Raw genomic sequence first — 12,939 nt, 5'->3', positions numbered from 1 at the left:
TGGATTATCAGCGTGTATGGCTGTCTTATTTGCGTGAACTAGCACGCTTCGAGTAGTGCTTTGTATATCAAATCGGATTTAAGAGCTGCTTAGAACTTGAGAGATGCATAACAACATCGATTTATCGCATCTCGAGATACAATATAATGAAAACAATTTTTATATATTATGTAGCTTCCAAGAAACTTCAATTAATTTGCATTAACTAATCTGAACTGCCTTTTCATTTTAGTAGAAATTACTGACCAATTTCTTGAATCATTTATCGATTTGCCCTATTTATATTCTATGCAACTCAATTGCTCTTACGTGCTTCTAGGCAACGTAGATATTTTCTCGAAATAGAGTAAATGAATATTGTGATATCTTCTCTGAATACAACTATAATATTTAATAATAATACATTAAAACTGTGGAAAATTCCAAACTTTTGTAAAAAATGTAATCCGATAATTATTCGATCAGCATAGTAACACTTAAGAGCTCTTTTACATTCTAATAAATATCATATTTGCATTCACTCCAAAGTTTATTATTTGCTTTTATTTGACAATGAGCTTGAGAATCAATGTAAATATCAATAATTTTAAGGAAGTTAAATTCTCTCCTATTCAGTTTCATATAATGCTCGTAAAAAACACATAACTTTATTTCAGTGTTTCAAATATAATAAAAATGCAAAGTCTGATAAAGATTCAATTTAAGGAGAGAAATTTTCAAATTAATCGTTGACATTCATTATGTCATTGAGAGTCATAATGTCAAAAATATACAATATATAAAAAAATATATAGAAGCTTTAAGCTAATATAACAATATCTTTTGACAATTCATATTTTACAAATTCTTGAGATTAAAGTTTCATTCGCAAATAACTTTCATTACTAACGACTGCGATTACAATGAAGTCGGTAATGCAAAGTTTAGGGATGCGCTCATATGTCAAACCAAAGTATCTGTCGACTACATCACACGCGAGAATACTATAAATGTTCATTCGAGAAAAGTACGCTCAAACTCACGCAGTTGAGAACGCGATCAAAGTGAGAGGCCGTTCTTGAGATTTTCGGCAATTTTGCCAGCATGCACATTGCGTGATTTAATTTTAAACGTTGTCTGTCAACCGTGCTGACATTCGTGTCGATATCGATTGCGAAAAGTCACGATCGTATCGTCACGCAAGACGATGATCTCGTATTTCGAGAGCTTGCTTCTCGCTTCGATCCGTCTCACAAGAAAGATTTCACGGATAATACTTGTGTGTAATAAAAGATCGATACATACTATTTCTGGTCTCACCAGTGGCGACTTCTGCGAGATACCTGTAGTAGTCACCCTTCATCTTGAGGTAGAATACTTTGCTCTCGGCATTGCTAGCCTTGGGGATCAGGTACTTATCCAAGAGTCCCTGCAAAGATACAAATGTAGGCAAATAAATAAATGCTGACGCGTATAATTGTTGAAAAAAAAAATTATTCTTCGATATACGAGAGACTAAAAATGTCAGAAATAATAAATCAAGAATTTTTATATATAATTCCAAATTAATAAAATAAAATAAAATAAAATAAAATATAAATTTAAATTATAAATAAAAAAAATTAATGTAAAAAATAACGCAACGGAGCAAATAATATGATAAAAGATCTAATCATTAAAACTGTGTTGGAAACTTCATTGATCCAGCTTGCTTCATTAATTAAGCAATTCTCTTATCCGAACGAATCACTTTAGTACGATTAGATTGTATTTCGTAATTGAATTGATTTATTCCTGCGACGTTGCGTAATTTATGATTCGTTCTATATAGAACAATCAAGATTCAGGTTTTGCAGAATTAATTGAAATAAAAGAAGAATAAATATAAAATTATTATTTTTAAAAAGATACAAGAGATGAATATAAAAGTTTCGAAAATAGATTATACGATTAATAATACTGTTTAGATGATACTGTAAATAAATCGATTATTACTTGCTATCTGATAATTAAGTATCTTTAATAACGTACGAATTAATGCAGATAATGCGTAGAATTGACGCGCAACACTGTGCCGGTCAATGACGAGCCACTTGACGCTACGCACATTCATACATCCTGGCCGCTTCTAATGACGTAAGAACAGCGTTGGCCGACTAACTTTACATGCGCGAAACTCGCGTGCAAATAGCACGAAGATATTTATTGCGCCTTAACATAATGCAACGGAAATGTTGCCAGATGAAAGGTAATAAACCAAAATTTGTCAGAATCAAATATATATATATATCTAACGATGATAAAATAAAATAAAATATACAATCCAGACAATTTTTTAGAAAAATCACTCTTTAGAGATAATTAAAAAATTATTTTTATTATTGTGCAGTCTACAAAATAAATACGATGTGCATCCTTTAAACGTTAAAATTTCAATTTAATGGTTTTAATATCGGACCTTATATTGTTACAGGATATGAATCTCGAAAAGCACTACGCAAATCATTGCATTTGGATGCACGAACGCGCCGTCATAAATTACGTCGCACGTAATCGTGCGATTGCGACGCATTAAAAAAGGAAACAAAAAAACAAACAAAAAAAAAAAAAAAAAAGTTAACGGCGTAGTACGTCATCATCGGGTTGTAATGATTCTTTCGCGCATAAAGTTCATAAGTGAGAACAGACCGGTTTTATAACTTACAAATCTTGGTAGTTATTAATTTTTAATCTCCCACGACGACTTTATCCCTTTAGAGAGAAATAAAATTGTGGCTGTAAATTATCGAAATGCGTTTCTTCATAAGCTCAAAGAGCTAAGGAAATAAAGAAGAACCATGTTATCTGTAATTGAATTTTGCGAAAAACAGTATTAATTTTAATTCAAATGTCATTATTATAAATCAATATTTTCCATTTTCTTATGTAACTTCATAATTTTAAGCTGCATTTGATTCTCTAATTATTTTTTGCTCCTCTTTTTCTGTTTAATACAGCTTCCTATAATCTATTTTTAAAAATGTTGTTTTGCAAAGTCACGACGGTCTGTTTACAATCGACAAACGACGATGACTTTTTCACGTTTTCTCACCTCCGCGCCTATTGAGCTAAAGATATCTCGGTTTTTATTAAACTGTAAAGCGGTCTATGAAACCTGGCTGCGTCAAGAGAGGTGCAGTACAATGGTGCCACCGCTTATCGTCGATGACGTGCGCGAGAACAGGAACGATCGTCCGACGATTGCATTTCACAGCTGGAGCCTTGCTCCAATTTCATCGTTGACGTACGTCTCGCGAGTCGAATCTTGACCCCCCCCCACCCCTCCCTCCTTCTCTCCGTACAACACTTTCGTTGCAATTAACACTTGTCTTCCACTCAAACTCTCGTATAGACTTTATCGAATAATTGAAATGTGGTTTTTAATTTATAATTTGAAGCAATGGTTATGGGGAAACGTTATTTACTTTATTTAGAAAATTCGTACTATTTATTTAATGAATAAACAAACATGCGAAAAAATTTTAATATTTATAAATATCTAGAGAGTTATGTCGAGTGAAGAAAAAATTATACCATTATCAAACATTAAAATAAAAAAAAAGGCGGATTTTTTTTTCTTTTGATAAAACTCAATACGACCTCGAGTGAATTTAATTTTCCCTTCAAGAAAAGGCCGACTCCATTACGAGGCGGAACGTGCCATTTCCGTCGGTTTGAGGTACGTCCGTCTGAGTAGGCGTGTCCCGCTTCCTCTTCCGTTTCCGTTTATTTCCGGATACTGAAAATCTAACTCACGTAATGATAACGGAGATCGGACAAAATCTCGAGGATCACGAAAAAAAAAACATCGGATGGATTATAATTCACCGAGTTTAATAAGTTTTCCTAGTTCCTGAGCGACATAAAGCTTGAAAGGTCATGCCTTAATATCCGCCGTAGGTATTATGCAATAAGCGTCTCAAAGACCAGATTAAAACTTGAAAGATGTGATTAAAGAAATTAAATAACAATGGATAAAGTATGAGTAAAAAGAGATAAAAAAAAAAAGTTTTTTATAATTAAATTGTTTAGATGCATAATCAAAAGAACTAGAATAATCTATTTCTTAAATAACGAATAGATGCAATTCTTCGTATTAAATGTTATTATAAATAACACGATTGAACACACTAAAAAGAAGAAATGATGGAATTATTTTTATTATTGTTATCGACTTTATTAGAGCAATATGGCGATTATTTTCAGGAAGAAAAAAATAAGTTAGGTATTCTTACGAAGAAAAATCGTGAAAAGGAGTTGTAATTGATCCGCCTGAAATTCAACCCGGAGGATGATCTTCATCCTCCAGAGTAAGGAAGCGCGCGCGAGAGGTAGCGGAAGATTGTCAACTATGTAAAATGATCCCTAGGCACGGAAGAGAACTAGGTATATGCTTGCAAACGGGTTTCGATGCTCGAGGCAAGACACCCAAGGTACACAAATTCACTTTATCCTTCTTCACGTTGACATTTTATTTATACAGAATGTGCATCTGCTACCGAATCAATTTCTTCCCAATTCTTTCATCATGAAAATTCTAATTTAACGTTTAACAAAAAATTAAAATGGACAAAATCTTTTTGCAGTTTATTTTAGCAGAATTTAGATAAGAAAAATTTTTTAATTAGTGTTAATGTTGAAAATCAAAAGATTATACACTGTTAAAAAAGAAATGAATGTAAATTACGACACATTTTAGTGAATGCAATGAATAAATTAAATATTATAACAGTTTATTATGAACGAATGAAAACTCAAGAGAAAGATACATTTCTTATAATTATACTTTCTTCTTATAATTATACTTTCTACAAACCGGATTATTTTGCACGATACTTGTCGCTTAGACAATTAAAGCTTCAAATAAAGAACTTAACACAGTTCGCACAAATATTCCTGACATAGCAGCCATGCTAATGAGTTTGCAGTGCATAAAGAGGATATTTTCGTAACTGCATTTCCTTGTTTCATTATCGCGTCGAGGATGTAGTAACGAATCGCTAACAAATACTTGGTGCGCAGTAGACGCATCCCGTCTGAAATTAACGTCTTCAATTTTTTCAAACGAAGAAGTCTCTCATTAGAAAGCAAATACTTTCTGGCAATTAAATGACAGATCGATATGAGAAAGTGAATCCTCATTATCGGCGGTAGCTTTCTTTCATAAAGCTGTCAATTTTCTTTTACGTTCTACTATGCGCTTATCACAAATATTACAGTTACTTTCTTTTCTACATACGTGTGTGAAATGTTGTTATTTAAACAAATTATAAACCTTCTATAAAAATTCACGTACAAATTGTCTTTCTTTTTTAAACTTTTATTCGATAAGAAACGGTAAGTCGCATAAGAAGATTTAATAGTATAATATTAATATAACTGAATAAATGTTCAGATTAGTTCGAGTATTTTAGGCGTGTAGAAGCATGGTGATTAACTTGTATGATTATTAAATCATCGTTTTACGATTATACGAAATGATAGTTTACTGTCTAGCAGTCTACTACTTCCGCAATTCTCGGACTGTGTCTGCACCTTTTAAAAACGTGAACGCCGATTACGACACGCACACACATAATTTCATTCGACACCTTTTCGGACCTGCTCGTCGCTATGTATGGAGAACAGGAAACATCGCGACGGTTGTAACGACACGGAAAAAGAAACGGAATGCATCGAGACTGTTCCCGGAATACGTTCTTACGAGGGAAAAGAAGGCAATATACCACACCTGCTAATACGGAAATTTCAGCAAAACACTCTTAACATTCTCTCGTTTTTATCGATTTGATATGAAATAAAAAAAGTAAAAAATACAATTAATCTAATAGTTGATTAATATATATTACGTAGTTTAAAAAAAGAAACGTAATTTTTAATTGTACACATGACAATGTTACGATATAAAAAAATATTTTTAATAATAATGTAACGACGATAAATATTTAAATATCGATATCAATAAATATTTTAATGATATGATCACACGTGTGAAAAGAATGTTGTGTACGATATACTTGTTTAAATAAGAATAATAATTACCTACGAATGATAACTTAATAAAATAGCAGACACATATGACACTTTCATCAAGAATTTAATACAATGTGACTGATTATTTAAACTTTCCAACACATATATAGATAAAAAATCATAAATCGTTGCATTGTCTCGCAAGTTTTCTACTCATAATATTGATTAATCTTACTTTTAATTTTATTAAAATCTGCCATTTTAGCAAAAAGTATGCCCATTTAAACTCAATTACTAAATATTAAATCATCAAAGTTAATTCGGTTAATTAATATAGATTTTTATCTGACAATTATATTATCTAATAATATTAATAAAAATAAATTAATGAAAATTTACTTAAATAAAATAATTTATTTGATAAAATAATTTATCTAATTAATAAAATAAACTAGATGTTTTTATATAATATATCGTTCAGTCTTTTTCTTTTCATACATATATAAACTAAAAGTACGAAATCTAAAATTATATTGAGCATATTAACACTTTTCATAACTAAATTTGTGGCAAGTAACTATGTTAAAGATATGGCGCTGTGTATTGTAATTTTCGCGCTTTCACAAGTTTTGGGAATTGATTTATTGCTATTAACTATAACGCAAGAATGTACGATAAAACAGACATATATTTCTACTACATTATAAAGTCCGTACTGTGTGAGTTCGGCGAGAAAACTCGTAATAGTGCCAACTATTTGAAACACGATATCGCAAATCCGAGTGTGAGAAACATCACGTGTATGTACGCGAGACAGAAAATTAATTTCGACCAACGTAGCAGGAATCCCATTCTTTCGGGCGTAAATTAACATCCCGGCGAACAAATACGCCGAGTTCACTGGCCGGCATTTATTCTGAATGCATCATTGACATTGCTGATGGATCGTTTATTGTAGTCAGATTTTGGAGAGCATCGAAATCTCGCGGCAGCGACAAAATTAATATACATATGCTATAAATGTTATTTTAAGATGTGACGGAAGAAATATTAAAAGGATAGACGAAACATGAATAGAGAGAGCAAGACGAAATAAATAAATTAATAATTTTTGTATAAAAAAAAAAAAAAAAAAAAAAACTAATATTGAAAATTATTAAACTTTTTAATTTTTTTTTTTTATATATTAATCCATTTTTTCTGATCGTTTGTTTTATATAAAGATATATGAAATTATACTTGCAAAAGACATAAGACTAGAAAATTAATACGCAAGAAAAGAATGTCGGCAGTTTACAAATGTAGGATATATATGAATTTTTTAACGGATCGATGTATTAAATCGCTAGCGGCAACTCAAAGGAAAAGGTTCACCCAAACAGTTCCGCCGTACACGGAGCTCGCTTCATCAAGACCCACAGAGCCTACTCAATTAACCTTATTACGGCTTAATTGCGTGTGCGATGGCTCGTGTCAATATATCGCCCAAAAATAACTCTTGACGATTTTTTATCGCTTCAGATAGCGATAAAATAGCGGAAATCGACCTTGCGTCCCTATGTGCAATCATGCAATTTCAAAGTGCGCAGTACAAAAGAAAATTACTGCGAAAAGAAACGAAAAGAAAACATTAAAAAACATTAAAAACTCATTAATTCATTTTTTAAAGTAGAAATAATTAGAAAAATATTTACTCTCCCTTATCTCTTTTTACGCCATCTAAAAATTAAATTGCTGAATTATCAGAGAATTACAACATTATGAAATGAGGCGGGAGCGTTAAAAGCCCGTCTTTCGCTATTTAGGTCGTGCCAAGACAATTGTTCAAACAATTTTATTCCTCGACAAATACACAACTCGCATTTTTCCCTTTTTTTCATACTTTCCGAGCGAACGCGAGACTTTTTCCTCTATATTTCAATGCCGCCTCGTCTTTTATCGTTCATGTCGCTGGCTTTTCTTGTCCAGAGCTACTACGATCAATAGCGGGCAAGGCGACACAATGAGCCTGACCGCCGGGCAAACACATGCGCGAATTACGTGTATAAGCTGTTTATACGATGAAAAAACGACAATGTCCATCAGAGTAAAGACAAAAATAAAAATTGTTTCTAGCCATCGCCGTTTTTTTTATACATAAACGCATTTTATGCAGCCGTATGGAATATAAAAATGAATATTTGTAGAAAATGCAAATATTTAATTCGTCACATTTCATGAGTAAAAATTTTCACTAGAATTAACCAACGTAATAATTAACGGAATTCTTCGTCTGGAAAAATTCAACAAAATAAAATTAAGTAGTTTTTACGAGCTAGCGCCGCGGTAAGTGGAGCGAAAAAAATAAATATTACAGAAAATATATGCAACTAACAATATTCTCCAAATACATGCATAAGAATATATTCGAACTGGAAATAAGCTCCGATTACTTTCCCTAATTTATTTTTAGGCAAATTTGGCTCGTCCACGGAAAAGGGCGATCGATACTCGCAAAATATACTTTGAGGGGGGAAAAAAAAGGTATCCACTCACCAATACGTCGTAGCAGATCTCGCGCAATTCCTTTTCAACTTTTTCCCGGTATTCCTTGGCCATCTGCTGTTTGCGTTCGGAGCCCTCGGTCTTCTGCTCGATGGAGGAGATTACCCGCCACGAGCTGCGTCTCGCTCCTACGACATTCTTGTATGCCACCGAGAGCAGGTTCCTCTCCTCGTTCGACAGCTCGACTCCCGTCTCGGTGACCGCCTTCATCGCAGACGCCATATCGTCGTACCTTTCCGCCTGCTCGGCAAGTTTCGCACGTTGCACCAATTCCTCCTTATCCACAGACATTTTGTCGACTGGAATCAGAAAAAAAATGCGACATTTCAATCAATTGCCAATTTAGTTCCGACCTTTTTCAATCAAAACATAACATGTACGCTTTGCTTTATTTTCGCGTTCAATCTTAAGTACACCTTCATCAATCAGACTAGTACTCTACATTTTTAATGTCCGAACAAATTATAGTTTCTACAAATTTTCGTCACCTTTCTCTTAACAAATAACAAAAGTCTTTTCTGCGTCGATATTGTTGGAAATCACTGTCGTGATACGCATCAATACACAGACTCATCGACTTAGGCTACAATGTCCCTTCTTTCGTCAATTGGTGCAAAGATCGAAAGGAACAGGAACCATGTGCGCATGCACAACACGACTTGGTTAAAAACCGAATACAATGATTGGTTAATTTTCCGTTCATTAGACGAAATGCATTTCGACCAACTGCAGATGCATTTTCTTTCTGGAAAAAATCAACTTTCTCTTTCTCAAACCACACATGTGCAACAAAGAAAAATATAATAAAAATAATAAGATTTTAATATGAAACTAATTGTTTTGGTCAGCATAGCGTCTTGTATTTTCTCTCTCACTCTCTCAATACTAGAAAATACGTTAAGAGACTTTCGATTTCTTTTCTCTTAAAGATTCAACGTTTTAATGTGTTCTTAAAGTATTTCAGGTAGAAAAATTTAGAAAGTTATATTATTTTATAGAAAGCGCCGAATCATAAGTAGAATAATAAACTTTTGTAATTTCCCTCGCTTTTCTTCAAGAAGCAAATGTCTCTATCTACTCGTAATATCAATTTTTGTAAACATTTGTATGTGTTCGTGTATTTTTTTTAATTTAAATATTTTCGAATAACTTTTAATGTACGAAATAATTTAACATATTCTTATGCGTGTTCTATGAAAAATAGATATAATTTTATTACCAAAAAAGATGTAGAGAAAACATAAGGGTAATCGTGGGTTAGGTAAGAAAAAAAAAAAAACTTTTTTTAACGACACATTTTTTTGCTGACAGTAATCCAATTTATACATCTACAGAAAAATTGAATTCAGAAAGCATTAATACAATTTTATAAATAGATAATCGTGATTTTGTAATTATCATTATTTGCGTTCTTAACGCTACGAAAGAAAATACAAGTATTTAATTATATAATTATAATTAATAGCTTAAGTACCTAATGTAATCAATGTCATATAAAAGCAAAATTACATGTATCTCGGGCATACTAATTTAAGTGCTTCCTCCCTCGATCTGATGAGAATTTAATCGTTGGAAAATCGATAATTGATATGTACGTGACACGATAAAGGCTATCATAGTAACAAGAGATTGTAAACTGTACTAATTTACCACATTTAGAAACAAAACTGTCCATTTCCCGATGTGAAAACAATGCAGGACCTCGTCGCTCTTTGGATATTACCAATTGAAAATACTATCATCTAACAAACACGTTATATGATCCGAAGCTTTGGCTATCAATACCAATTATACTCGGTTAATGAGATTTCTACGCAGAATATTTTACAAATTACCAATGACAATTGGATAAACAGGATTATCTGCTTTTATTGACGTTTAGTAATAAAATTACATTAATATAGATCATTACAACATTTCTCCAAATTAACTCCAAAATAACTTTTCTGATTTTTTGAAAAGCAGAAAAAATAAGAACAGACTCTGTTTATTTTCACTTTCCATCTCTTTTGAATCAAGGCTGCAATTTTTATTTTGAAACATAAATGATAAAAAAAGACCGAAATGCGAGGGTCAAATAACAGATGTAAGAGCGAATTTTTAATTTTTATTTTATTATAGTATTTTTTTTTTTTTTTTTTTTTTAAATAAGATAAATACATTATTTTCATTTTTCCGAAAGGCATCACTTATGTATCTCACGCCACACTGTTGCTTATTTCTAACCGATCGTTTTAATCTACTAGTCACCGGATGTTTTACATTCGTTAATCACACATGATTATCCATCTTACACAACGATCAGCTAAGTATTATCCTTTATTATTTGTTGTTACTATGATTTATAATAAAATATAAAATGCGTAATAATTTCACGCAATTAAACAAACTAACTTTTATTAACTGTTGAGTAAACAAATCTCGAACTATTATATTACATACTGTCTTAATTACGCGACTATCTTAAATCATCCCTTGGTCGTCAATGGCAGATTCGAAGCGAAATGAACGGCAATTATCTCTTCTCCCTTCGTTCTCTTTTTTTTTCCGATTCGCATCTGCCGCTCGGACGATAAATCCCTCTAACAACTTGGCGACTCGGTCAAAGGGTCAATATCTCGTCAGTGAATTGCGCGCACGTGTGAATCTATGAGTCGATAAAAGAATCGGCTATATGTATAAATCGTACGAACAAGCAGGAACGTTCGATGAAAAGAGCAGATAATTATGTTGTCACAAATGTAAGATGTTACTAAAGATACGTCATCACGGAGAAATTGTGTCTTTTTTTACTTATTAAGAAAGAAAAAGCCCTATAGTAACGTATGCATTAGCAGTTACAGATTAGCTCTGCAGATCTTGAATGTTTTAAAAATATTTAAAAAAATATTTTAGTCTTTAGATTTTCTCAGTGCAACGTTTAGTTAAATGGAACGAGATGTCGAAAATTCTCGAACGTTCTAGAAAGTTCTTCGAAAAAAAATAAAAAAGACTACGTTCCAGGTAAAAGAAAAATCCTGCAGGGCTATTCAGTAACTTTTAACACATGCGTTATGATATTCTGTCTTTTTTCATTTATTAAAAAAGGAGGGCAGTCATACCGTAACACATGCGTTAAAAGTTACAGATTGGCCCTGCAGATCTTGAATGTTTTAAAAATATTTAAAAAAATATTTTAGTCTTTAGATTTTCTCAGGTGCAACGTTTAGTTAAATGCAACGAGATGTCGTAATGCGTTTGTTGTACCGACCAGAATGTTATGTCGTCGTCGTCGTAGTACGCGAGAGAGGAAACGACAATGATTCATATACCGTGGAATTGAAAGAACGAATTACACCTTCTGACTGAGAAGTGAGACTAGACGCATTCACGAAGTATATTAAGCATAAACCGCACATAACAACATGTCATTCGCGGAAGAAAATTGAAAGATATAATTCTCGCAATAACGTAATGACAATCTTGTTATATAAATTGTGTTATGCAATTTTCTTGATATTATAATTTGCATAAATCTGTCGAAATTTTGTATAAATTTTTGTAAGTGTAAAATGAATATTCAAGCTTTAAATTGACATAAATATTTATATAGATAAATACAAAAGAATCTTACATAAATTTACCATGACTCCTTTAAGAACGGATGCATTCTTAATAAAGATAAGGATAGCATAGAAATGATTTCCCTCGTGGCACAAAAATGATTTCCTTCGAAAAGTTAAAAGCCCAATTTTTTTCTAAATTAATTTTCAAGTAAAGGCAAAGCGACATTATACGAACAACGAGATCGTAACACGCTCGTAACGCATCGAGAGATTTCCTAAGGGAGGTGTCTTCGCGATGCACTTATAGCAAGAGTAATTAAATAAACATTGTAACGCACGAGAGGGAGTTCTATTGTAAAAATAGTTTGTAAATAAAATACATTATACGATTATACGTTGCGCCGCGAAAGTTTCTCGATGATGCACGCCCGATTTCCTGCATAAGGAATGCATTCCTTCAAACCTGTTTTTAACGACAGATATTGTGTACATAATTATTTATATTTAAAAAAAAATATATATATATATATATATAAAATTATTTTAAATATTATAAAGATAAAAAATACGTTGATATTCATATTTTACTTTAAAATTAAAAAAAAAATAAGCGATAGTTTAATATTTTTTACATTTGCGATTAATTTAGATTATTGTTGAATAATTTATTATTTTTGTAAATTCAGATTCTACGAGTTATAATAGTAGTACTCTACTGTCGAAAGGAAGTACCATTGACAAGAAACACCCTATATATACGCGTGGATAATCCAGTATAGAACGAGTGGGTATCACATGGTTTGTGATGACTCATTGCTTAAAGCTGGTCGATGCCGTCGAAAAATTCACGAGAGTTCTA

At 32.1% G+C, this 12,939-nt stretch overlaps 1 protein-coding gene across 4 annotated transcripts in view; it reads right to left on the bottom strand.

Moving 5' to 3' along the window:
- 14-3-3zeta (tyrosine 3-monooxygenase/tryptophan 5-monooxygenase activation protein zeta) overlaps nucleotides 1-12,939 on the bottom strand; it is a 45,934-nt gene that overhangs the window by 6,805 nt on the left and 26,190 nt on the right. For all 4 annotated transcript variants that reach the window (XM_072908151.1, XM_072908148.1, XM_072908150.1 and 1 more), the window contains 2 exons: nucleotides 8,527-8,834; nucleotides 1,285-1,408 (listed from right to left, as the gene is read on the bottom strand). In XM_072908151.1, coding sequence (XP_072764252.1) covers nucleotides 1,285-1,408; nucleotides 8,527-8,826 — 424 coding nt within the window. In that variant the 5' untranslated portion in view covers nucleotides 8,827-8,834. The remainder of the gene's footprint in view (nucleotides 1-1,284; nucleotides 1,409-8,526; nucleotides 8,835-12,939) is intronic.

Source organism: Anoplolepis gracilipes, chromosome 16, assembly GCF_047496725.1.
Source record: "Anoplolepis gracilipes chromosome 16, ASM4749672v1, whole genome shotgun sequence".
Taxonomy (NCBI): Eukaryota; Metazoa; Arthropoda; class Insecta; order Hymenoptera; family Formicidae; genus Anoplolepis; species Anoplolepis gracilipes.
The sequence above is the reverse complement of the archived record's forward strand: the minus strand, read 5'-3'. Positions and strand labels throughout refer to the sequence as shown.